This window comes from Chroicocephalus ridibundus, chromosome 9 (genome assembly GCF_963924245.1).
Source record: "Chroicocephalus ridibundus chromosome 9, bChrRid1.1, whole genome shotgun sequence".
Lineage (NCBI taxonomy): Eukaryota > Metazoa > Chordata > Aves > Charadriiformes > Laridae > Chroicocephalus > Chroicocephalus ridibundus.
Window position 1 is genome coordinate 50,425,579 of NC_086292.1, and position 26,984 is coordinate 50,452,562.

Genomic DNA, 26,984 nt, shown 5'->3' on the forward strand with positions numbered 1-26,984 from the left:
GTTAGCCAGCTGCTTTCTGGAGCTGCATGCCAGAGCAAGGGTTCCCCATCTTTTCGCAGCCAAACCTCATCTAAGAAACCGGTGTTTATTTAAAACCGGGGAGCTGTCAAGGACCACGGGCACCTTACGGCGTCACGAACGAACCACCGCCCGGTGTAGGAGATTCCTCCGGGAAAAGCCCCGAGAAAAGCCGCGGGGCCGGCCCCGCTCCCCGGCCCCGACCCCGGTCCCGGCCCCCGGCGCGGGGCGGAGCGGGGCGGGGCGGGGCGGGGCGGGGCGGGGCGGGGCGGGGCGGGTAGAGGCGGGTCCCGGCCCGTCGCCGCCTGCCTGATGTCACGGGGCGGCTCCGGCGCCCCTGTCCCCGGTCGCCGGCCGAGAGCAGGTAAATCCGCCCGCGGCCGCCCCGTCCGCTCTCCTCCGCCCGGCGGAGACCGACCCGGGAGGCGGCCGGGGTGCGGCCCCAGTCCGGGAGCCGCCGCGGGGTCGCCGCACTGGCGGGGCCCGGGCCCGGTGGGAGCGCGGGGGCGAGGCGCTGGGCCGGGGTCTGGCCGGGGCCGGGGCTGAGGCCGCCCGCGGGCGGGGGATGTCGGCGGGCGAGGGCAGCGCTCCCCGGAGCCGCCGCAGCCCGGGGGGTGCTCGCCGCGTGCGTTCGTCCCCGGCGGGCAGCGCAGGGGCGGCGCGGGCGGAAGCCCCCGGGGCGTCGCCAGGTGCGTCCGCCGTGCCCGGCACCGGGGCGGTAACGCAGGACAGCGCTTAAACGCGGGCGTTCACGGACGAGTAGCATCTTTGCTCCTTCAGCAAGTTTAGCTGCCTTGCTCGGTGTCTCAGTTCAGGCGTCTAATCCCCACGTGAAGGCGGCGTCTGGGATTCGGTGCTTTTCACGTGAAAACCGTCCTGGTTTGAAGAGGGGGCTGGGGCCGCACGGAGAGAGCGCGGGTTCGCAGGGGAAGAAATGAGCGTGAGTCCTCGCAGTCCTGCTGTTTTGTTTGAAGGGAAAGGAAGCAAAGATTGATTTTGCTCTTTTATGCTCTTTCTTGAGTAAATATGGACACACCCTGTTTGTAATTTATCATAAGACTCAGGAAAAAAGGCAGTCTGCAGGCTGAGGGGGATATTTAGATCAAAGGTTTACACGTTGTAAGGAAAGCAGGATGCTTTTTTCATAGCATTAAAAAAATGGGAAAAAATTAGATTACAGATTTACCAGCAAAAAAATGTACAATCAGGTTTAAAATTCAGATGCAGATTTGGCATTTTCTAGTTTGACTGCCTGGACTGAGCTCTCAATTTTGTCCTACACAGGTTCACGCAAATGTATTGAATTGTAGAAAAATGAGACTGGAAGGGAATCCTGGAGATGTTTAGTCCCGCTTCCTGTTTCAGACCAAGATCAACTTTGCCTGTTTGTTACTACTTCAAAAAAAAAAAAAAAAAAAGAAACTCTTAACTGTTAAAGACTGCGTAATCTTCAGAGCTTAATTAGCCTTACTTTTGAAGTATTTTTGCTTCTTTCTGCTGTGTCTTTAATTTGAACCTCTTTACAATTTATGTAAACAAATTTGCAGTTGTCCTCTAAACTTTGAATGTGAAAACCAAATTATTTGCCATCGACTTGTTTCCATTTGAAATGATAGCCAGTTCCTTTGCCACTTCTCACTAGACGTAGTGCTCAGCTCAGGCCTTGCCAGTGTAGAGCACAAGTGTTATTTCACACTTCTAACATACCTGCGTACTATACGTAAGTATAACACTTGCTGTTTGCACCTTTTCCTGTGTCAGCAGCGCAACACTGACTGGAGATTAGTTTGTCAGGCACGATGACCCCCGACTGCTTTATTTTACAGTGATGCCTTGTACCCCAGCAGCCCCATCCTGAAGTTGTGCAGTCATTTCTTTCCTTCTGCAGAATATTGGTCTTATCTGCATTGTACTTTGTCTGGTTTTCAGACCATTTTTAAAAATTTTTCTTCAGCTACTTGCAGTCCCTCTCAGTTTCAGATGACGTGTGGGTTTAATAAGTGTACTCCTTATTTTGTGACCAAGGTGCTTAACGAAAACAGTGGACAGAACAGGAATAGCACATCGATGTGTGGACCCTCACTTGTTTTGACATAGAACTGATGATGCTTACTTTCTGGGGATGGATATTCAACAGGATTTTTTACTTACCTTACTGAAATTTCATCACAGCTATGCTTCCCTCATTTGCTTATGAGAACCCCATCCAGATACTGCTCAAAATCTCGCTATAGTAAAACTGCTGTTCTGCCACTTTTTTTCTGTCCACAAGGCCTGTTGCTCTGACATGAGAAGAAATCAGATGGATGTTGTGTGCCTTGTCTTTACAGATCCGTGTTGGCTGCTAACTCCTCTCCATGTTATCTCCTAGATACAAACTGGTAGTTTGTTTGATGATTTGTTATGAAAGGCTTCAAGGATTTGAAGGGCATTTTGAGAAAGGGTGATGGCACATTTGCCACTTCTAGTCCTCAGGTACCTCATTATCCTCCAGGAGTTTTGAAAAGTAACTGCTGACACTTCTCAGACAAGATCTTTTGGGAAGAAGTCTAGACTCAACAGTTTTTAAAACATCTGGCTTAGATAAGCCTCTTTAACCTGTTTCAGCCTTGTTTCAAGGCTGAAATCTTGCCCTTTGTTGTTTAACTGAGCTCCCTCCCATTTTTGGATAACCTTTTCAGAGAAGAACAGTAAATGCCTCTGCCTTCTTGACGTTAGCTGCCCAGCAGCGTTCCCTCTGAACAGCAGCCCCACAGTTCTTGCCATCGCTGTTTTCCTGCCAGTGTGTCTATAGATTGTTTTCTAGTTGCTTTTGATATCTCGGGCCTTTTTAATTTTTGTCCTTGTATGCTTCTGCCGTTCTTTTATACTGATCCTTTAAGAAAGCTGATACAGTTCTGATTTGCTTGTTTCCTTTCCTGTGTTTTCTTGTCACACCTGAATCAAATCACCTTCTCCTATTACATTTCTTATCCTTTCTTTGCATTAAGATAGTTTGCACTTGTGCCTGTAGTAAAGAAGCTGCCATCTCTTTGTAGCGCTTCTTGTGCCTCCAGTTATCTGTTTATTGATGTCCGCTCCTCAAAATACATTGTTTTTCTGTTGTCTTTATTTTCTTCCCAAAGATACATTCTGCATGGCCAATGTCTGCCCACTTGCACATACTTCTCATGTTATAAACACGAGCGTTTTGTTTTTCCCTCCCCCCACAGTTCGTAGCTGACCGTATCTATTGTAAAAACACCTCCAGACGAAAATCCAGCGTTTGCAGAAGGGCTTGGTTTAGGTAGGCATTTCAAATGCACTAATGAGGAACCTGTACTCTCTAGGAGAAGCTAATAAAGAAGAGGTGCTGGCAGGGTTAAAGTGTAAAAGATAAATGTGAGGAAGGATATAGCTGTTTAATGTTCTGTCAATAAGAGAAGTTTATTTTCACACGCTTAAGGGGAAAACAGCAGCAAGCTTGGAAACCCACTAGTAAGTCCAGCAAGGATCGGTGGTGGAATACCATAAACTGGCTTAAAAAATGAGGGCTCTTGCTATACTTGTGTTTAGAACATGGCTTTACTTATTTTTATCTTATTTGTCAAAATAAGAAAAAAGAGGAATTTTATATTTTATTTGATTCTGAGAGTAAGCATAGAGGAAGACCATTTGGCATGCTCTCATTCTGATGGAAGCAGAATTCTGCTTGAAGGGAACTGAACAACTGCAAGAGCCCGTTCTAAAACCTCTGGGACACGTGAGGATCGTAGACTGACGACTGTCCCCTCACGGTCCGAGTCCCTGGGATAAAGCTTTCCATTCCCTGGGATAAAGTATTTTGTGAACGTGAAATCTGGCTTCCCCAGACAGCTAGCAAAAGCCTGTGAACATCACCTTTCAGAAGGAATTAGTGGTCACAGGCCTTGTGGTGTTCTTTGGCGTTGGGGCACATTTCAGTCAATACCTGAAGCTGTATGTATTTTTTGAAACTAGCATACCAGAGAAACTTTTCAATAATACAGCTTGAAATGTGCTGAAGAAGCACCTTCTGGGAGCTGAACAACCTCCTGTTAAAGCATCCTTCCTGTGTAGGACCTGTAAATACTTACAGCCGGTTTAGTGTTCTTAACGTGCACGTGCAAACTTGGATTCCACATTACACACAAAAACTGTTGACACAAACTTGTATTTAGTGTTTCTCTATGAACAGCCTTTTGTCTATAACTTTGCATAATAACAGTTTCTTCCAGACCAGGTATCATTTTTTCAGTCTTCTGCATTTTTGGTTCTACAACAGGTTTTTAAATAAATAATATAGAATTCTCATCTGTAAAAAAGAGAACTTGCAAAAGCAGTTTTAAATTAGTCTATTCAAGCTAACTAGTTTCTAGGCAAAACCTTAATGCTGAAAGACAACAATACAGTCACAATTTGTGCACAAGACTTCTTCAATAACTGCTGTTTATTAATACAAACACGGGGAAATTAATCAGCTTTCACTTTCCTGTGATACCTAAAAATCAACGTACGAGGCTGGCGTTGTCCGGGATAAACAGTTCAGTTTGGAGCTGGAGCCGGGAGGGTGTCTTGTGCCTTTGATGGAAAGGGGGTTGGTGGGGCACCGCGCTGAGGCCCTCGGGCTGTCACCCCTCGCCCCCTGACCCCTCAGCCCGTGACCCACTCGCCCTTTCGCCCCTCCGGGCCCGGCCCCTCTCCCCCGGAGAGGCCGCGCGGGCGCCTCCCCTCGCCGAAGGAGACGGCGCAGGGCCAGGGCCGGGGCCGCCGCCGCCGTTACCGCTCCCGGTGCGGAGCCCGCTGCCGCCAGTCCCGGCGCCGCCCCGCCCCGCGGCGCGCGCGCCGGCGTCTCCCTGGTAACGGCGGGGCGGGCGGGTCGAGCGCCGCCAATCGGGGCGCTGCAAGATGGCGGCCGCGGGAAGCGCGGCGCGGGGCGGCGGGCGCGCGGTGTAGGGCCGGGGCGGGCGCGGCGGTCTGCATGGAGCGCGGCGGTAACGGCAGCCCTCTGGACCCCGGCCTCTCGCAGCAGGGCACGCCCCGCCTCATTGTGGAGGACTCGCAGCCCGAGAGCGCGGGCGCGGAGGCGGACGCGGAGCAGGCCTGCCTCGGCCTGCTGGCCCGCCGGCTGCCGGCCCGGCGGAGTCCCAGCCCCGTGCTGGTGAGCGCCCGGCGCGGGGGTGGCGTGGCCCGGCCCGGCCCAACAGGCGCGGCCCTGACGCAGCCCGTCTCTCTGTCTTGCAGGAGATCGTCCGCGTCCTCGCCGGCAGCCGCGCACCCGCGGGCGGCGGGGCGGCGCGGGAGCGGCCCGCAGGTGAAGGCTGGGCGCGGGGCGGCGGCGGGCGCGGGGACCGCGGCAGCGCTAACGGCGCCGTGCTTGAAGGGCCGATGGAGAGCCCCGCCTGCCCGGAGGCCGCCGGCCCGCGGGGCCGCGTCGCTGAGGAGGAGCCACCGCCCGGCGGGGAGAGCAGGTGCGTGGCAGGGCCGCGGCGGCCGCCGCCATCCCGGGGCCTTCTCGCCCTGCGGAGCCGCCGGCCCGCGCCGAGGGCGGGCTGGAACCACGGGCTGGGTGTGGGCTCGGGCGCCACGGCCCGTTGTAGGTGGCCCGGCCGGCGGCGGGGCCCGGTTCGGAGGGCCGGGGGGCGGCTGGTCGGGCTGGGGGGCGGTCGGCCGAGCGCAGCCCCGCGGGACAGGGGGCGGCCGCGGGAAGGCAGCCTGCGGGAGAGCCCAGGGCGAGGGGAACGCGTGTGTCTGTTGCAGCGCCCTTGGAAAGGCTGGAGAAAGAGGCGAAGGTGATGTCGAGGACTGTGCCGCCTCGCCGTGCGTGGAAGGTAACGTCTCCCTTTCGGGTCTCTTACCGGGGCTGTGAAGGTCGGCTGCGTGGGTTATCTCACTAGGGGTAGTTGTGCCGGTTAGAACCGGTCAGAAATTGGTGTCTTTTTCCAGAAGTTGCTTTGGATGCTTTAGCGCTTGGAAAAAACCTGGTGATTTCATATCATTGCTAACAAGGATCTTGGAGACAGGAGACAGCTTAGAAGAGGTGTCGATGCATTGTGACCGTTAGCAGATGGAGCCTTTTTGCGGCAGAGTGAAGAACCTCTGGCATAATGGTTGTTGTCATCAAAGGCCTTTCAGGCACAGGATGTGTATTATCAGGATTGTTTTCTCATCACAGAATCCAAACCTACTGCAGTACCTAATGGCATTACATAAGACCTTACTAATTAACACTAGTTTCTGAATTAATGGCCACTGTCCCTGTTCTGTTACTATATTTTTAATTAGTTCAGCTGAGATCAGAGTCTGTTAGTTTATTCAGTGTTTCAGCAACAGCCTAAATACTTTTCTTGTTAGAGGGTGTATCTTTTGCCCTTGTAAAGTGAAAGATGGCTCTTTGATTATTGTTTTTATATTTTTCTTCGGTGTGTGTATATATACATATAAGTTATGGATGTTTGGTGTTAGATACAGGCATGTCGCAGCTGCAGTTTGGAGCTCTAGAGCTCTCACAGAGCCAGGACTTTGAGAGTGACTTTGTGCCCAATGAAGGAGATGCCAGGCACCAGTTTCACTCTGCAGCTGCTGTCCCTTCTTCCGCACTTGTGAAGAAAGAATCTAAAGATGGTATGTGAAAATGACCTTAGATGTCCTTTTGTTGCACTGTCAATTCTCTCTGGTTTCTTGAAATCATGGATGTTATGTTTCTTTGACAGGAAATGCAGTATTAATAGTTTTCAGAAATGAGTTCACAGCGGTAGTTGAAAAGAACTTTGCCTTCTCTTTTCTTGGGGCTAGTTCCTTTGTTTTCTTGTCCATGTGCTGTCATTGATTCATGCACCTCTTTTTCCTAATTTATTTCCAGAATATTCAGGCAATCTCATAATTAATTCCCTCCCTGGTAAAAACCTCATCCTGTCCTTTTTTGTTGCTGTTATCGTTGGTAGTTCAAGATCAGGGTTTTTTTTTTCCACTTAAAGCTTGTCTTGTTATTTGTGTAATTTACAGAACTATGCTTTCTTCTCTTTGTATATTAATTCAGGTGACCTGAGTAACATATTATTTTTTTTCTCTCTCTTGCTAGAACTGCGTGGGGAGAGCATGGAAACTGCCTCCAGGCCAGAAGCACATACTTCCTCGGAAGGCCAGCCAGAGAAGTCTGAAAGGTAAACCGGTCCATGTTCTTTGTAGGTCTGTCGCTGACATTCTGGAAGTTGATCTGTGTCTTTTTTTTACTAGATATTTAGTTGTAGGAAGGCTCAGGCTTCAAGGCAACAGAGAAAAGTGAAGGGAAAGATGAAGTATTGCTAAGACCTTTTCGCATCAGTGCTGACTAAGGAGTGCTTTCGCCATTCCTAGCTGAGAAAAGAGGTGGTGTTAAACTCTTACGCACAAAGACATCAATAGGTTTATGTTTCAGGGACAGTACACTGGATAATAAAATACACTAATAAATTTCTTAAAGTTAAATGACTGGAATCTATTAAAATTAATAATTTGGTTTAAGTCACGGAAGTTATTTCAAACTAACGTAACCACTGCAGCATGGGCTTTGGTCTCACAGGAGAAATCTAGAGGCTAAGCGGTGCTGTTCCAGGATGCTTTTGAGTATTTGCTATTGTGTGCTTTATAGTTGTAATTATTTTTAAATGTGAAACTGCAGTTTGTTGAAAACTCTCTATATATCTTTTATGCCGGATAGAATAATATTTAGCTCATCTTGTAGTGTTATATTCTGCCGCAAATCGATATTAAAAAGGAGGTGAAATGAAATTCCTAGAAACCACATTACATAGAAGTCAGTAGAACAATCCGCATGCCATTTAAGCATCACTTAGATTGTCAGAAAACTTACAAAACAACTCTGAAAATGTAACTTGTCAGGCATGAACATGTTATTTTATCAGGAGAGAAGTCTGTTTCCGTTATTCTCTTTTTTCTTTTTTTATTCCTTTTTTTTTTTTCTGAGGGATACACAAGTGAATACCTTTCATCTGTGCCGATAAATTTTCTTTACAATGTTGCAGTATTACTTCATACTTGGAATTTTTCAGGTCAGTGACTGTCTTGCTTTTCCAGAACTCTACAGGAAGCAGAAGACGATACCAGGAAACAAATGCCTGTCTGTGATCCCACTGAAACTGAGAAACCCCTTGATTCTGGTCAAGAGGAGTCGGATATCTTGTCAAGTCAGGAAGAGATGTTTCCTGAGAACAATGCAACAGGTAACAATAGACAAGCAGAGCCAAAATGTCCATCTCAGGGATCATCGTAATCATTATCCCTACGTGATCTTTTTAGGCACGTAGTGTTTTAAAGTGTGGATAAATAGCGTAGGCAAATGTAGACTTTCTTATGCTGGGTAACTTTGGCAAAACATTCCACCTCACTCCTCTGAGTTGGCCTTCTTATTTGGGATAGGACAGGATCCTGCAATCAAAGTCTTCGTACCACGGTTTTGGTCAGTCTTAGTTGTCATTTAGGTTAATGTTCCTTCCCTGTAAGAGAAGAGATTACGTGACATAGGATCAGGAGAGAAGTCATCACTGTATGTCTTGCTATGAGGATGTCTGTGTCTGGTTTTGGTATCCACAACTGAAAGGCTAATAAAGAAATAGGAAGGTTCTTAACAATCTTAATAGTGAAAGGCCTAGAAAATAAAGTTTTGAAAGGCAACTTTGTTACAGTTTATAGAGCATGAGCTAAATTAAGTCTCACTTTAGGCTTTTTGTTTAGTTTTAATTTCTGCACAACCACTATGATCTTGTGCATGAGCCCTCTGTATCCAGAAGGTTTGGTAACAACCCCCTGCTCGCACTGAGTCAGTGATCAATGCGAGGTGTCTTGTCTTGTAAGAACCTTGCCTGTATTTGCATTCCAGTGCTGGATCAAATGTGCCGATATCAGAGTCATTGGGGATTTTTCTTTTAAAATTCCCAAGTAGGAAGACCTGTACAGTCTGGCCTTATAAAAATCTATTCTATAGGTACAAACCTATCTCTTTCATCTTAACTATGTTATGCTCACATTTCACATACTGAACTCTCGTGTGCAGTCCTTCTCCAAGTCTGTGTGAAAAGCAGCTTGTCCTTGCCTACCTGAGAAGTAACTGTGCAGAGCGTCAGTATCATTCCTCAGAATTTTCTGATGAGCTTGGTTATTGGCCAAATTCCTAATCCCATTTCCTTTTATTCAAAACCGCTGCAGGGAGCAGCTGTCTGATTACCAAGGTGGAAGAGGGAAGTTCTCTGGCGTGCACCCCTGCCCGCAGCCTGCAACTGCTGCAGCTCTCTGGACAGGGATCCCTTGTACAGGAAAGTCATTCCATGTAAGCAAAAAGTCCCCAAACTATTGCAATAGCCTCACTGCAATACTGCGTTTCCACCATTCTTTTCTTTATTCTCAGGCTTGTGCCTGCTTTTAAGCAATCAGTGTTTCAATTTTGCACTGTGAGAGGAGCATGCCTTTATTTTGCGATGAAATGAACTCATGATGCCCATGTGGTCAATGGCCATTTCCCCAGTCCCTTGCTGGTGAACACCTGACACTCTCCTTTTATGAGAAGGCTCCTGTTGTGGCAAGCTGGAGCTACATTTGGGGAGAAGTTAGTGCATTTTCTGGTGATGCATTCTCTTCTTTTCCATGTTCCCTTTTTCTCGGTCTGCAGTGTCTCTTCGGGCCTAGTTGCTCCTGCCCCTGTTGCCTTTGGATGCAATGCACTTGTCCCCAGCAGTCCTACTGAACAGGAGCAAGCAAAAGGTAAAATTTTCTGCATATGGGTCTGTGGTTGTGTTTCTCTGCCCTGTGGTTTAGTCTAAGCGTGCAGCCTTTTCAAAACCTGCTAAAATTATATTTAAAGAGTAAAGCAGGATTGAGAACACTGAAAGAGTTAGGTGAAGAGAGATCTGTATTTGAGTCAGATGCTGATGTGCTGTCAATGTTTTTCTGCATAGCTATCATACTAAAATTAGTACTGTCGCCTAGCTCCCCTTCACTTGAAAGATGGGAAGCCCTTAGTATGGGGTACAAATTGCTGCTTGCAATTGTCCTTCTTTCTTAGGGACAAGCCATTCTTGCTATAGGCAGGCATCAGGTATCTGTATTAAGTGTATGCTGTTGGGGCAATAGAAAGGACAGAGGAGGACTGCATCATAGTAGTTATTTTACTTTAACTTGGATGACTTGGACAATATTTTAAAGAGTTTTTGTACGTTGTATGTGTTTATTCTGGAACACCATTCCAAAGAGGGATTGTTCTATATGATACCTCGATTCTTATACGTTTTCTCTAAGTACCCATTTGCCATCAGGGATAAGATATCCATCTATGCAGACTTTTAATATGGTACAAAATCAACATGCTTTTCTGTGAGATTCCTGTTACAAAATATGAAATACTTTTAGAATAGATATTTTGTTAGTCAGGGTCTGAATCTGATTGCATTTTAATGAAGATAGCAAAAGGGGTAAAAAAAAAAACTTGGGGAAATGTTTTTTATGAATTTCAGATATCTCTTTCTAATTGTAGAAGTTCTAGACCTGTAGCAAAATAATTATATGAATTCTGAACAAAACACTTCCTTCCCCCCGCCCCCCCACTTTTAAGGATAGGGATGTTTTTGTTGATGACGCCTCTCCCTCCCCCCTAAAGAACAAAAAAAAAAGAGAATTCACCTGGAGAGAAGATTTTAGATTCACCCATTAAAGTATGAGAAAGTCGTATACACCACTGAAGACAAGTCTTTTAATAGAATGATGGAAACTTTAGGTATGACCAGAGGTCGAATTTGCTAGTAATGTATTTTCTGCTCTTTCAAACCAGATGAACAGATGGATGTATCTATCCCTGCAGAAGGAAGAGAGCTGATGCAGAAGCAGAGAAGAGATACGCTACTGGAGGTGGCCATCCCATGTGTCCCACCAGGACCTCTTGTCCTACCACAGGTTTCAACTCCAGTGTCCCAGAGTGCCCCGGCCTTCTTTCCTGGATCTGTTCCTATACCATCACAACCAGAGTTCTCTCATGTAAGGGCTCATGTAGATATCTTTTCAGAGGTTTTTATACCGCTGTTGGAGAAGATGTGTGTTTCAGTCAACCTCCCTGCTTCTGTGTTGAGCTTCCCTAATAAGCTGGATCTCATGAGCTTCCCTGTTCCCCCCAGTCGCAGTTCTATGTTGATCATACTGTGTGGCAGTTTATCCTGCAGAGAAAATGTGGAACAGCTTAAGAGGGCATAGTGAGTTACTGAACATAATATTTGTTGTCTTTTTAATCTATGCTAGAAGCCTTTTTTGTGCTGCTTTTTTTCCTTTCTCTCTTTGAAAGGCTACTGCTTTCTGATGCTGAACTGGGCATACTGCATTTCAAACTGTGTCATAAATTAGACTTTTATCAGGAGAGACCTTAACATCATTTGTCATAGAGAAAGTGAAGCTGTTTTGTAATGAATCATTTGTATTCTTGTACAAGGCTAGACTTCATTTACTGCATTTTTCAAGTTGCTTATTCTTATTATCTGTTGTTTCCTTTGTGCTTTTTGATTCTGGAAGTTATTGCAGACAGTTGAAATGGTTTTAGCAGACAGTTGGTGGCTTTATAGCTTAAAATTACAAATTTCATCAACTTCAGGCAGAAAATAGTAAGGTTGTACTAGAGACCAGTAGTTGAAGCAGGGCTTCTCCTTAGTTGAAAGCGGCTTTCATGCTAATATAATAGATTCCTCCAGAGAATCTTCCCAGAACCTTTTTGACTAAAAATAGATACTAATTTGCAATACTTGACCTGTACCTCATGATTTGGTAGTGAGAGAGGTGTACCAAGGATTCTGTCTGACTTTGCCACAGAGGTACTAAAAAGTAATGGGTGGTGATAATTTTTCTCAGCACGAACGGGGCAATTATGACTTATACAAATGGAGGGGGGGAAGTTTGGAGGTTTTTTTTATTTGTAGCTTTGTGCTGAGCTTGCTGTGCTCCATAATCCAGTGTAACGTTCTTGGAATAACAAATAAACAGTCCTACCCAGGATGCCCTGATGCTCCATGTCACACTTTTTTCATTTTAGGATATCTTTATTCCAACTCAGAGCCCAGAGAAGAAGCCTGAAGGAGAAGAAAAAGCTGGTGCTTTAACCCATTTATGCTTACCGGGAGATCTCTCTGGTTCCACAGATGCTTTGTCAAAGATGCCTACAGGTGACTCTGTGTCACAGCCTCCTGAGTCCTGTAAGCTGATGCTTTCTGCAAGTGAATGTAGCCAGCCCACAAACACAGACCTCAGTTCAGGCTCTCTGAATATGGGCCAAGAGAGCGAAACCACACAGGTAGAGAGAGTTTCTGGATGCGAGGCCTCAAACTTGAGACTCTGTTCTGTGAAGGATGACAGCATAAAACTGAGCCTGGATGCAGGTGATCAAGCCCTCTCTGAAAACTGTGAAAAAGCAAAAAAGGATGATTTACAGACTGCAGGAAAGCCTGTAATGCAGTTAGTTAGTGCAGATGTAGCAGGAGATGCGTCGTTAGCTCCTACAGCTCGTCAGGAGATTGAGTGTATTTCCGGAAGTCAGGCTGCTGCAGGTCAGTCTGGTCTGCCTGAGACTTCGTCATATGCTCAGGGTAGAGAAGCACAGTCTGAGGATTGTCCATTGGAAGAGACTTCTGAACCTGAGGCAGTTCCTGAGACTCAATGTGAAGAACAAGAAGAAAAGCTGCAAGTAAGAGAGAAGCAAATAGATGAAGTTGGGTGCCTTTCTCAGAGGCTTATTCTTGAAAGGGAAGTACAGTGTCATGAAGATATGGAAGTGGAATTTGCTGATGATTCTTGTAAAAATAGCAAAAAATTGTCTGATCAGGCCCAAGAATTAGAAGAGATTGGACCAGAGAGCCAGGGAAAAGAAACTTCAAAAGGTTGTACTTCTGGCACTGGAGACGCAAATAGTATGGATAAACTGTCCTTTAAGGCTTCATTGGAAAACATGCCAAAGCTCAATAAAGTTTTATCTAAGCCTTCTGTAGGGGAGTTTCTGGAACAGCACAACAATTTGTTTCCTAAGCTAAAGAGTGACATTCCATCGGAGGTGGTGTTGTGTGACAAAAAACATCCAGGTTGTTCAGAATTAGGACAGATAACGATAATAGGGAATCAGTCACCACTTCAAGAGAGAGGGGTTGACATGCTGGTGACTCAGCAGGAGAATCGGGTGCCAGAGAATGCGGAGGACACTGTAATGACGAGGAACCTGGAGCAAGAAGAGCAGATGCAGCCATCGGAGAAGGCAACAGCTAAATCCCCCAGCCCTTCCAGTGGTAAGTGAATTTAGGTTAGTAGTTCACAGGTATATATTTTGAATAATGCCAAGGACAGCTGTGTACAATCCTCAGTGTTTTTAGGGAGCACTGATCTTGGATGCATGTTGAACGGTGTCTTCAGACCAGCACTACAAGTTACGGTGTTACATGCGTAACATGCCTTTACTTTTTTCCCCATTGTCACACTGCTGCAGGTAAGAATGATAAGGTAATTCTTGTTCCTAACACTTGCTGTTTTATGGCAGAAATGCAGAGCAGCTTTCAGAACTCAGAATGTTGTGACTTTGGCAATACTCAGGGATGTTTGTAACTTTTTTTTTCCCCCCTGGAAGCAGCAACGGTAGTGTCCTTGAAAGGAAAAGGGTGTGTGGTAATCTGTACTTTCCCTCTTGTAGGTCTCCTTACTTTTTTTTTTCTTTTTTTCATTCTTAGAGGAGAATTTTCTTTGTGGGGGAGTGTAGAGCAGCTTTGAGCTACATACAGCAAATTTATCTTGAGATTGTTTTAAAGTAGAATGGCTTTTCACTCGCGTGTAAGCTGTCTCTCAGCAGGTATTGTCATGATGCGTTGAAATCCCTTAACATGCAGTTGTGTAGTTATACAAGAAATGTGGGATGCTATATCTGAGTTTTGTGGAGTTTTTGCCTCTTAGTTGGCTTCATTTTAAAATGGAGTTCTATACTCCTCAAATGAGAAAATTATAGAAAACAAAGTTTTACTAGAGCTTTGCCTTGAACGGTACACGTTTTTGAGAGCTATGTAGTCTTTCATTAAACTGCAGAGAGTGAGAGTTTCCCCCTTCTTATGATGGCGGTAGGTGACTTTAAGTCTGCTGAAGTTGGTGATTATGAAAGTTGAGGGTCTGAAAACAGTAGTTGTCAATAGGTGATGGTTGTCTTTACATCTGCTGAACAGACCAGTATGTTAGTAGAGGTTTATTTAACTCTTTACACTGTTTTGCTAGGTAACTTATGCTCTGTGAATTATCTAAGTCCTTCAGTGGAGTGCAATGGAAAATCAATAGAATTGTGCAGTGCTATGAGAATTAAATGAGATGTCTAGCTGGGAAGATGTTTGTGAACCATCTGATAGATTCAGATTGACCAGTCTGTGATTTTGATTTGTGGAACTTGGAAAACTGTGGGCTAGGTAGAATGTCTCTTATGACACAAAGGTCATGGTATTGTTATATAGCCCTGTAGTCTGTTCTGCAGAGCTTTGTTCAAGTGATTATGTTCTCTAGTTTTTCCTTTTGAGAAATTAGTGTAAGATACACTGCTTAAAGAAAACATTTCCTAACACTCCGCCTTTTTTTTTCCTTTATGTACTCAGTTAATAACCAGTCTGAATAATTCTCTATTCTTCGTCAGTGAGGGACATCCCTTATTTTCTCTGCCGGTTTATATTTGGGGTTTTTTCCGAGACCTGTACATTTCTTCAAAACTTCTCACATCAGTCTCACAAGTCCAATATTTTTTTATTACTGTATTCTGAACTACTTGTTTAATTTTTCCAGTTACAAACTGATCCTTACTGCCAGTTATGGCAGCTTTGGCTGTTTCTTCCTGAAAGCCTTTAGAGCTTGTTCTTATGTGGTTCCCTCCCCTTTTCTTCAGTTCTTGTGACCTTGAACCGTGCTGACTTCTGGAACATGTGATCCTGTTTGGAAAGGTCAAAATGGCAGATTTCAAAAAGGAGCAAGATGAAGAGCTTTCTTCTTTATGTCTGAACAGAAGTAGGTGAGATGACTTTGAAGTGCTAGATGGAGACTTGGATGAAGAGGGATTGAGCGTAATACATACGTGTGTTTTTAATATAATTTGCTGACAAGTTTGAGAAAGATAACCATTTAATAGTATGGAATTGGCTGTTGAGAAGAATCTCGAGACGCTAAGAAGTAGGATGAAGGTAGTGTCTTACGTTGTAAGGTAAGAATGACAGGTAAATATTGATACCTGTAGAAGTTAGATTACAGCGAGGTGTGGAAAAGAGATTTGAATGCTTCTGCAGGTCATCAGTTTTGGAGAGACTTCCAGCAAAAGGTAATCGCAGTTTTCAAACTAGACTTTGCTAAAGGTATCTCTTGACCTATTTTAAAGCACAATAAAGTTCAAATTATTTTCAAGGAGTATGGATCCTTGTGGCCACAGCTTTTTAATATCACTGACATCTGAGAACAACTTCTGCAATGGTTACTTTATTTTGAGCTAAGTATATGGTATATGGTGGGAGCTCTTTTGGTTTTGCATTCTTTAACATCCCATAACTAGTGACCGTCATGTTCTTTCAGAACGTTACAGCAAAACGCTTCATTGTTAAGCGTGAAAGTAAAGTATTTCAGTTGGCCAAAAATGCAATGTGTGTGGGTTTGGGGTTTGTTTTGTTTGTTTGTTTGTTTTTTTTTAATTTAGTGCATTCTCTGACAGTAGAGGCTTTGTTGGCTTAGGGAACTGGTGCTAAGCAAGTAATGTGCTGGAGGCAATTCAGTGAGTTGTTTTGTCAATCCAGACATTAGTGTCATCAATTTCAGATTTAAGTTCTTAGTTTGCCTTATTTAGATGTATCTAAACATTGTATCCAAAGCAACATTGTATCTAGGCTGCCTCTCTAATGATATTAGGGGAAGCCTTTATAAGTGGTACAATTGAATCATGCAGTATTTTTCAAATTAGAAAAAGAAGAAGCTTCAGTGACAGATTTTGGAGACTGCAGGCAAAATCTGAATCATCATGTTTTGAGATACTCTGTGAACCAAGAAGACCGCCTTCTTTGTTAGTGTTAGATTATTCTGTTGCCACTGTTGTTGTTGTTGGAGTGGGATTTTTTCAATCTTTCCCACTTAGGGGCTGCAATAGGTCATTGTGCCTTTGTGATAACTCTGAGCTGAAGACTGACAGTCCTGGTCTCTGTGAATTGAGATGCTGCATCAGTCAGAAGAGCAGTTATACTGCATCAGTCCAAGTTGGTATACAAGTTCCCCCAGTATTGAATGGCAGATGCATATGGCTGAGGATAAGGACAAAAATGCAGCGGGGAGATACTTCTGAAGTCTTTTGTTCACCGCCAGGGAAAGTATGGTTTAGGAACGTGCTGAGTCTTTGGTTTTTGTTATCTTGGATAGGTGTGTTTTTTCTCCCCCACCATGGAATTGCCATGCATGGTTTTGGGGTTTGTTTTTTTTTTGAAGCTCTGTAAACTTTTAGGCTTCAAAGCTTCCTGTATTAGGAAGTTTGTCAGCTTAGATTATATACTGGGTAAAAAACCAGCTCTGTGTCACCGGGTATTAGTTTCATCTGATACCCCTAATTCTGAAAACTTTAAGAACTTCAATTTTATGTAGAAAATGGCATGTGGCAAAAATGAAGGAACTTGTTATTAGTATCAGAAAATCTATTTCCCTTCTATTGAGTCTATTAGGGAGGTGCAAAGATTGCAGGAGCTCAAGTGTTATTTAATGTGAGGTTGAATTATGAAGTTTTAGATACAGTATTCTTAAGATACAGTCTTTTTCTAGGACTCCATGGAGTTTATAGAAGTTGTGGTTGTCCGTGAAATCTTTTTTGTAGATTGCACAATTTTGTGCATACAAAGCCTTATTCAGAAAATTTTCTTTTTACTGGTAATATAAAATAAAGAAGAAACAGATAAGCAGTGCAGTTAACATAGTTATGATGAAGTTTAAACACACCAGGTTAAATAAAAAGTATTTATATTAGAATAATTAAGAGCTGTGTTGTCAAGCTCTTTAATTTTTTTAACATTGCCTCAGGCCTGGCTAGAGCGATGATTCTTAATCTGGAAGATTAAGTAAAGCTGTTGCTTATTTTCTTATTTTCTAATGGGGTCTTTTAGTTATATCACAGCTAGATAGGAATTACCTATTGTAATTTTTGTCCTTCTATTAAAGAGTTGTGCTAGTGAGTTAAGAACAGGGCTAAGAAAGGGTGTTTAGAAAGAGAAAGCAAAAGTTCATGAATAAAAGGCATGGGGTTCTTTAGGGTGGTGGTTTGGGGTTTTTTTCCCCTCCCTTCTGTATGCACAGGCTGTCCACGACTGCTGGCCTCCTCTGCAGATGTTCACATGGCTGAGAGCCACGGCGGATGTGCCACGTCCCTTGTAGAGCTGATGGGTAGGAGAGAAGAGGTAGAGCAGAGGGAGCTGCGCTTGAACTGCGTGGGCTGCAGGCTGGCCATCCATGTCGTAGCAGTGTGCAAGAAGTACCACAGTATGCAGAAAAGGCAGTGGGACTTATCGTTTCACCTAGAGAAGAGGATGATATCTCTGCTTCACTTAGTTTGACTCGGAGTCGGGAGATTCCTTTGCCTCCTTCCCGTGCGAGGGTGCAGTTTTGTGCTATGCTGGTGGTTGCCATCTGCGCTGTGCCAGAGACACCCAGCTCTCCCCGTGAAAGCATTACCCGAGCAAATGAAAGTTTTGATACCTTAGCACTAAGCAAACTTGAGAGAGACTAAGTGGGCCAAAGAAAGACCCAGTCTTTTGATGCTGAAAGATAAAAGGAAATGTTTTAGGGTGATGGTATTAAGGACGTAAGAAAAGCGTGTAGAGAGAATTAACCTTCTTTCGTTTTTACAACAGTTGATGCAGTTATGTGAAAGCAATTAAGCTTTCAGGCGTATGCATTTTTTCAGGTCTTGTGAGTGTGAAAGCTTCTTTGCTTTCTCCAATGGTATCTGTTGGTTTAGTAACTAGATTATCTCTTATTAAAGTGCAGGCTGATCATTTCATAAATTCTTTTGATCACTTGTTATTAGCCTGCTAAATGGGGATTTGTAGGCTAGAACGGACTGTGGTAGCTAAAGCAATCAAAATTCAGTGGAGTTTCTAAAGACTTCAGTTTTTAAATAAAAGGCTTTTTAAATGGAGATCTCCTGTAGGTCAAGATATGACAGGCATTCATAAGCTGTTTGTGAGGAATGGTAGTTGGCCTTTCGATATGTGGTGTACCCCTGAAGGGTGAGTAACATTGCACTGTGAAATACCTCCCCCCACCAAGAATGCACTGAAGTCCTTAGGTTGATCTCAAGGACACTGCAGTTGCTGAACCGTATCTTTAAAACTTGTGACAGTTGGGCAAGTGGTGGCTTTGAAAGTTTTCAAATGCGCTGTAGATAGCTTTTCACTGGTTGGATTTTTTTTCTGTGGGGGTGTCGTGTCCTTGTCATGTATTTACGGTTTCATTTGCCACAAGGTAGTTGTGTAAATCATATGTCAGCGACTTGTGTAACTGAAGAATGATGCACTGCATCTGGCTGTAACTAAGAATTGGATCTGAATATTGAGAACTAGCTCTTCAAGTAACTTGAATTTGTGATCTCATGACCTTAACTAACAATTTTCCAATACTGTTTAGTTTTGGGTCTTTTTTTTAATACATGCTTCTTAAAATTCGGGAGTTGTGTAAATTGTGACTTGCATTATTCAAGTAATATCTTGAAGGAAATCCAAAGAACAAATACAGTTTTAGGAAAAGGGGACAAAGAAAGATAGTGAGAAAAATTATGAAAACCTATTTTGACCTCAGTGCGGGGAGGAGAGGGTTATTCTGTTAGTTTTGTTAAATACTTCTGTGCAATTTGGAAAGAATGCAGCCTGCAAATTACTGATGGGCGATGTTGAAGGTTTGCAAATAAATGGTATGGGGTGAGGCAAAAGGAGGAGCATTTTACTATGTTTTGAATGTGTTTTACCTGTTAAATCCTGCAAGTTCTGCACATGGTAAATCCAGAAAGGCACAGTTTCCCTGATGTGTTAGGCTACCTTGGCTGGGAGGCCCTGCAGACCCTCCGTGCTGGAGACTGCACCAGAAGGGGCAGAAGTACTGGGGAGGACGGGGCCAGCCCTTCTGGTGGCAGCCTGCAGCCGGTTATGAAACTGCGGTATCTGTTACTTCTCTTCACACTTACTTTCCAGGCAAGTTTCTGCTGTCATCACCTAACCCTTATTTGACAGCTACTAATTATTCAGGCTCATAGGTGGCTATCTGAAGTATATCTGCTAAACTTTTACCCAAGGCTGTTTGATACTAAGCATCATTCTGTGTAAGTTTCAGGTTATTAATTCAGGCAACATATACCTCTGCCAATTCACTTCTGTCCTAGCCTTTGTTTCTGCTTCTGGCCTCATCTCCCTTTTCAGTGGAAAATCCTGAGCACTTCTGAAGCAAAGCTGCATTCTGTGAAAGTCCTGTTCTTGTCAGGATATTTAGTCTCGCTTTTATCTAGCACCTGGGGACAGCAGCATCAAGTTGACCGCAGCCCAGATTTTCACTGAGAGAAACTTTCCACACAAAATATGAGGAAGATCAGTTACTGAAACCAGTAGCTGTTCAGGGGGTTTTGTACAGGACAGCACCAGGGTTATGCATTTCCCTGTTTCCACAGGACAGTGAACCTGTCCTTTTGGTATTGTAACCAAACTAGTCCCCTCACATTACTAATCCTGGCGCTCTCTGTCTTCTAGGAACCCCGTTTCATTTTACTTTGCCAAAGGAGGGTGATGTCATTCAGCCCCTGACCAGCATAACACCACCTCTTATTGGGCAGCTTAAAATGGGACCCAGAAGACACAGCACACCAATTGGTGAGTTTGACCCGAATGGCTCCGTTCTGCAGTGAAAGCCTGTTTGGAAGTTTTGATTCTTGATGTGGGATCTGATGGGATAACTCAAACTTACCTTGGCAAAACCCACTGCTGTTCTTTGGGAAGAGCTCGTCCCTTCTCCACGCTTTCCTTCTTATGTTCTCTCCTCAGTCTCTAGTGAAGGTGTTTGCTCCCTGGCTATGGGGTGGTATCGAACGTTTCTTCCTTGTACTCACTGCGTTCCCACATGCAACTCCATTAAAGAATGCAAAAGACCCCTCTGAGCAGTGAAAGAGCTTAGACTAAAAGAAGATTGTTCCCAGTATTCATCATCTTTTAGCAGGACTTTCTCTGCTGGGTTCACAAAACACCACCCTGCGTTTGCTGGATGAAAGGAAGCGTGCGTTTCTGCTTGGGTAATAGTAAAATATTCTGTCCCAAGCTGAGGATGATATCTGTACTACAGAACTTTCATGCTTCAGAACTCTAGGTAGGAATTTCCACCACTGCACTGTTATTGATAATACATGCAGTGAAGCATCTCCAAAACAGAACCGGGACCTGAACCCCAGCAATGTGAATGAAAGTAGCTATTTTTTGGTTTACTTTTTTTTTGTGTTCCTATTTTCAGTGGATGACAGTTGCCCGGACAGCACTATAACAACTAGTGATGTTACAGCAGAGGGCACGATGGAGACCAACAATGTCACTGTGGAAAGTGCAATGGTATCAGCAGATGTGTCAGACGTGTGCGAGAAAGGAGATTCTTGTGGGGTTCCTGAGGCTGATGCAAAACTCTCTCTGCGAATGAACCTTGTTACCCCTGTGAATGACGGGAGTGAGGAGTCCCTGCCATTCAGCTTGGAAAGTAAGAGGATGAAACCTCGAAGAGGTCCTCCTAGATCTCAGCCCTAACTCACAACCTCTTTGTGGCATTCCCTGACACAGTCTCTGATTCTCTGTGATTTTTCTGGTTTTTCTTTTTGGTCTCTGTTTCTGCAATGCTCTAAGCAAGGATGGAGTGTGAGGGCAGGCCTCTGTTGTGAGGAAAGGTATTTCCAGCAGATTAAAAACTCTGATGTACAGCATCAGCGTCACAGGACAGGAACTGGAGTTTGATTATATTGGGAGAGAAAAGATTTTAAAAGTATAATCTGGACAAAAAAGTTTGACAGCGTTTTAATCAGAACAGTGACATTCAGTCTAAAAGTACAAAACTTGTAGAAACTCGGGTCCGTGACGAGAAGTTGGGTGGGGAGGCCTGGCCACCCTGTGTTCAGCGTTACTCAGCCTCTCTCCTCGCTGAGCGTGGAGGGTTGAGGCAGGAGAGTCTGTTAGGTGACACTGATACCGTCCTTCCCTTCATTCTTGTTTCAGAGCCTACAGCCAGTGACAGGAAAGATGGATTCTCTGCTGCTGCTGGGGCTGCTGCCAGGTAACTGGGCTTGTTGCTGCGCAGAGTTAATAGGAAGGTCTGGGTAGATCCTTTTTCTGCTCATTACCACCAGCAGGGGAAAAAAAACCCAAACACAAAAAACCACAGAAGCAGGGAACGCTTTTAGCAGTAGCCACAACAGTAACTCCTTAGCTCTCGGAGCAGGTTTTAAGTGCATAGGCAAGGTGGGTGCTCCATCTGCTCTTTCACTACAGGCTTTGTGCTTCCTATTAATGTCAGCTTTTTGCCTCCGGATTGTAATCAAAATAGAAATTGATGTCATGTGCAGTCTGGAATGCGAGTCTGCCGTATCCACGTCTTAAATTCCAAATACATGTTTTTCTGCTTTCTTTCCTTATTGTGCAGTTTTCTGCAGAGAATCTCAGAGTTGTTCTGAAAAAGAATTCTGTTTTGACATGAAGCTGATAGAAATATAAGCAAGTCAACGATATACTGAAATCACAGTTTAACGTGTTGACCAAAACACACGTTACTCCCTTGGTCTTTTGATTTATATATATCTGTCATGTCTCACATTTAATGCCTAGCATTGCTTGATTTTAGCTTTTAGGGTGTATGGTTTGTAAGTACTCATAAGCATGTGAGTCAGAACGTAGTGGCCTGTAGTCATCTAAGTGAAGTATAATGGTTTGAAACAGTGAGAAAACTTTGAAATGAACTCGGTATCTCTTGTCACAGGATTGCATGCTGGATGGTAATAATGCCTCGGTGCTGAGGATGGGTGGCAGTCATTCCTCACTGGTTGAGGATGGGTTGCCTTTGTAGGTATAGGTTGAACTTGATCTCTCAGGGTCTGCTTTATGACTGTCATTCCCAGTATTTTTGCGGTGTCATGAAAATTCTGAGAAGCAAGCCATAAATGGTCTAACTGTGTCCACTGGTGGGTACCAGAGATAGTAGATGGTGAAACTCCTGATGGCGCTGCAGTTTTCCACACTACATTTCCTGGAGTTGTTACGTTGCTCTTGACTGTTAGGTTGTCTGCAGAAATGACAGAAAGGCTTATGCAATTGCAGCTTGTTTCTTGACCTTTGAGACTGATCCTCTCACTCATTCTGTGGCTGTAGAGGGTCAACAAGTTCGGTACCCGTTGTTGTTTTCTCAAGGGGCTAGAGAACTCTTGTTTTGCTGTATAAGGGATTTTCTCACTCCCTGATGCTTTTTTGTTTGTTTGTTTGTTTTAAATCTGCACTGCTAGCTCCCAGAAAGCATCATCTGTGTTTAGTCGTGTCTGTGAAGTTCGTCGAGAGGATGAGGCCAGAGGTCATGGTCTTTCCACTTCTCCGTTTAGGTAACTCCTCACTGTCTTTGCCTGCCAGTCCTGGTTGGATTTATATGCACATGTGCTTTTTCTACATCAAAGAAATTGCACTAAGTCATTGTCTTTGGGTGACTTAGAAGGTTGGGGACAGCGGGGTAAGTATAATACGTACTGTGTGTTTGTATCTCACATGGTAATCGGACTTAGCTTTTTGACTGAGCAGCGATGTGATTCCAGATGGCTAGGATTCTTTGGTAAAACCTGGGGCTTGAGAGGCTGAGATCATACTTACACCTGTTTAAAACACCTTTTCTTTCTCCTGTTCCAAGATCTTTTTACCTATTGTGTTTGTTACTGTTCCTGCTATCGTCTCCCTTCCAAGTCCATCAATTTTTGCTGTCACTGGTTGCTTTGAAAAGGACCGTGCTGCTGCATATCTTGTGGTGATAAGGGTGCTGGCTGGAGTACTAGGTGCAGAAATCTGCTTCTTCAGTGTCTTCCATTCTCTTTTGACGGGGCAGTGAGGTCTTGGTCTATGGAGAAAGATTAACCTGTATTTCAAGAGCATTGAACAGTTATGCTAAAGGCCGTAATGAATACGGAGTGCCAGTGCTGGGCAGTGTACAGACAGAAAGGAAGACAGTCACTCCTCGAAGTCGTCAAGTACAGGAGGGAAGCCAAACACATACTTCTAGTAAGGCGCAGTGTATAGTCCCATATAGTACCTGGTAACGCTTTTGACAGGGCAGACAAATTTTAATGAGAACATTAGACAGCCTTTGTGTTTATGCCCCTGCCTTCTCTCGCTAGCTGTGATGACCAGTTTCAAGGCAATGAAGTGCTAAAGCAGCCTGTAGCAACTTCAAGATGGCATGACTTCCAGAAGCATGTTGCATAGTTGGTGCCTGATGTGTGGAGTATAGGTTGCTTTATTAGCATTTGGAAAAGTACCTAGTCCTCTACAGGGGTCAGCCATTCTTGTGCTACCATGTGAATCGCTTGAGAGATGTTGAAAAGTTATTTTATAATTTGAGACTCACTGAGTTCTGTGCAATCTTAAGAAGCAATTGAAAGACTGACAGGGTTGTTTTTTTCAATAGTGCTTCCACTTGAATGGTGGCATATTGATTGTCTTGCTTTTTTAGTCAGTAATTTTGATATCTTTATAACTGGTTTGCAGGGGGAATCTGTTCAGTTTTCCTGGCACACAAGAAGATGCTGAATTACATAAAAATCCCAGTGGTTGGCAGTACCAGCAGCACGAGGCAGATGACAGTGGTGGACAGGTCCTAATTCCTCAGAGGATGCTGCAGGACTGCCATGAACAACCTTCTGGTGCGGAGGATCGGGAGTCTGTGGAGACTGATATTGTAAGCACTCCGACAGAAGAGGGGAGAATAATGCAGAAGAAACCAAGTAAAGCTGTTAAAATTGATGAAAACCAAGAGAGGTGGGCAAACACCAAGAATAAAGGGATTCAAACTACAGAAGACTGTCTCTTTACCCCAACGACTGTTACAACAGCAACACAGACGTCAGAAGAAATCTGTAGACAGGTGGAAGTGGGAACCAGTATGTCTGGGCAAAGACCTGGGCGACAAGATGCGAATGTCCAAACTGAGGAGAGTGAGGAAAAGCCCGTGAATGCATCTGGAGAGGACACGGACTCTCTGCACAGTCAGGTGGGATGAAGGCTGCCTGTATTTAATTTTACTGCTTTAGAACAGTAAAGCATCCCTTCAGCCAATAAATTTACTAACAGTAGGTTCTCTGTTGAAAAAAGCGAAAAGACCACTTTAAAGTGTTAATGTCACAAGCTTTCCTGTATCAACTGTCCACAACTGCTGAGGTAGCAATACTCAGTGGGCAGCATAAGTCTGGGAAGTAAATGCCTTTATATTTATTTTGTGGGACAATATGACAGATTTTGTTTGTTTGTGGGATGTTGTATGTGTGTGTGTCCAAATGTAGTTAACACTGTAAAAAAAAAAAAATTTCACTTTTTGTTGGATGGAGATGGGAGTTGCATGAAACTTTGAATGAATGGTTAGATGCCTTCTGTTTTTGCACCAGCCAGCTTTGGACTGCTTGTTCTGCCACTCCACCCAGTGTCAATGGATAAACGCACGAGGGGGGAGCTCCTCCAGAGAAATGTTTTAACAAGAGGAGTGACGTTGAATTAGTATTTCAGAAAGTGTTGCGGACTCAAGAAGAATCACTGCTTTGCAGTTACAGCTTGTATGTTTTCTTGTAAGCACAAAAGCTAGAAAAATTATCTCTTCTAAATTTAAGAATAGTGTGTCCTTTGGGAAATGTGAGATTAACAGGGCCATAAATATGCAGTGCAACATTGCTGTGGTATGTCTGAGAGTCATTGAATGAGAGTATCAGAAGTCATGCTAAGCAAGTTTGCTGTTTCCTCCTTGGACTGCTGTGATTTCCCTTCCTCTACCTGTCAGCAAAATGTGTTCAGTTCTCCCTTATTTAGGGTCTCTTGTGTTCTTGCATCTAATTTGTAACGAGTTGCTGAAAGGTTCCCTACCCCAGTATTTGAATATCATATGATGAAACTGTACTGCAGGGTTAGCTCTACCCAGAAATTACTTGCTTTTCATCGTGGTCTGTTTTGGTTTTAATTTTCCTGTTTAATACAGGGAGAGGAGGAATTTAACCTTCTTCACCCACCGAAAGGCCGAGTTCAGCATCGCCACACGCGAACTATTCGAGAAGTGCGCACTGTTGTTACGCGTGTTATAACAGACGTTTACTACATAAATGGTGCAGAGGTGGAACGAAAGGTAGTTGAGGTAAGTTCCTGTTTTCAGGGCTAAATGTAATGATATGCTGGCTGAAAAATAAAATTAATTGAAATAAGAATGTGTTGAGGCTGCAGAAAATGAGTGAACAAGTTGGCATGCTGTGATGACAGACTTTTCTTCATGAACAAACATGTGGACCGTTTAGTGCGTGGCTGTGCTGGTTTGGCTGGGGTAGCGTTAATTTTCTTCCCAGTAGCTAGTATGGGGATGTGTTTTGGATTTGTGCTGGAAACAGTGCTGATAACAGGGATGTTCTCGTTACTGCTGAGCAGCACTTACACAGCCTCAAGGTCTTTTCTGCCCCTCACCCCACCTTCAGCAAGGGCTGGGGGTGGAAAGGGGTTGGGCGGGACACAGCCGGGACAGCTGACCCCAACTGTCCAGAGGGATGTTCCATGCCATGGGATGTCCTGCTCAGTATATAAAGCTGGGGAAGAGGGAAGAGCGGGGGGACATCTGGAGTGATGGCGTTTGTCTTCCCAAGTCACCGTTGCACATGATGGAGCCCGGCTTTCCTGGAGATGGCTGAACCCCCACCTGCCCTTGGGGAGCAGGGAATGGATTCCTTGATTTGCTTTATTTATTAAACTGTCTTTATCTCAACCCACTAGTTTTCTCGCTTTTACTCTTCCGATTCTCTCCCCCATCCCACCTGGAGGCAGTGAGCGAGCGGCTGCGTGGTGCTCAGTTGTCTGCTGGGGCTAAGCCAGGACACTGGCAAAAGCCGTGTATTTGTTGCTGGTGTATCTCATCCCCACTGCTGTAATCTGAAGATGCACTGACTTTTTTTTTTCCTTCCCAAAGAACTGAACAAAAGACTTTATGCATCCAACTGCTTTAAAATTCTTGGCATTTTGTCAGAATAGAGAGATTTCAGAATGGGCAGAAATTCTATTAGTAGGCAAAAATCACTTCTGCCTGTAAAATTGAAACATGTAAGATAGTTTAGCCTGTTTTGCAGCTTACTGTCATTTTTAACCACACTCTTTTGAGTCCTGTGGACCAGGTTCTATAAGAGGTCTACGAAAAGCAACTTAGAAAATAAACAAGCCTATAGTTAGTGTACTTGTGTTGGTGTATGTCCATTCATTAATCAAACAATCTTTAGGGAATCTCAAAAGATAGCTAACAAATGCTGATTTGATGTGCATGGTAGTCTTATCAGCCTGATAGCAATAACACGTTACTGCTGTTCTGCTATAAAGGTAAATAATGTTAGAGTCTTACGCTGTGTTGTTACAATGAGTAATAACACAAAAGGATAAATTAGTTCAGTGCAAAGCTTATACTTTCACACCTGATACTACACATGAAATTCCTTATTGTAACATTAAAATAGAGAATTAAGTTTCCTGAGATGTCCTTACGTAGGTTGTGTAATCACAATCATGTAACCATTTCCAGTTTGTCTACCAAGATTTGATATCACTATTTTGTAGGTACATATTTTTATATCCATAAAACTGTAATGGTTCCAAATGACCAGTTGTCCGAAACAGTAATAATCCAATAATCTTGGATTATTAGTA

General features: G+C 44.1%; 1 protein-coding gene across 5 annotated transcripts in view; it reads left to right on the top strand.

Moving 5' to 3' along the window:
• The first annotated feature begins 273 nt into the window (after positions 1–273).
• The window catches only part of TP53BP1 (tumor protein p53 binding protein 1), a 34,315-nt gene continuing 7,604 nt past the window's right edge, over positions 274–26,984 (top strand). The window contains exons 1-16 of one of the 5 annotated variants that reach the window (XM_063347330.1): positions 274–382; positions 5,260–5,486; positions 5,776–5,846; positions 6,481–6,639; positions 7,097–7,178; positions 8,092–8,237; positions 9,220–9,340; positions 9,680–9,771; positions 10,835–11,037; positions 12,077–13,316; positions 19,800–19,919; positions 20,551–20,787; positions 21,297–21,354; positions 22,574–22,666; positions 23,817–24,318; positions 25,291–25,443. In XM_063347330.1, coding sequence (XP_063203400.1) covers positions 5,404–5,486; positions 5,776–5,846; positions 6,481–6,639; positions 7,097–7,178; positions 8,092–8,237; positions 9,220–9,340; positions 9,680–9,771; positions 10,835–11,037; positions 12,077–13,316; positions 19,800–19,919; positions 20,551–20,787; positions 21,297–21,354; positions 22,574–22,666; positions 23,817–24,318; positions 25,291–25,443 — 3,360 coding nt within the window. In that variant the 5' untranslated portion in view covers positions 274–382; positions 5,260–5,403. Of the gene's footprint in view, positions 383–4,889; positions 5,177–5,259; positions 5,487–5,775; positions 5,847–6,480; positions 6,640–7,096; positions 7,179–8,091; positions 8,238–9,219; positions 9,341–9,679; positions 9,772–10,834; positions 11,038–12,076; positions 13,317–14,973; positions 15,059–19,799; positions 19,920–20,550; positions 20,788–21,296; positions 21,355–22,573; positions 22,667–23,816; positions 24,319–25,290; positions 25,444–26,984 lie in introns of those variants that run through there. The other 4 variants (XM_063347328.1, XM_063347326.1, XM_063347329.1 and 1 more) reach the window with 4 other exon arrangements.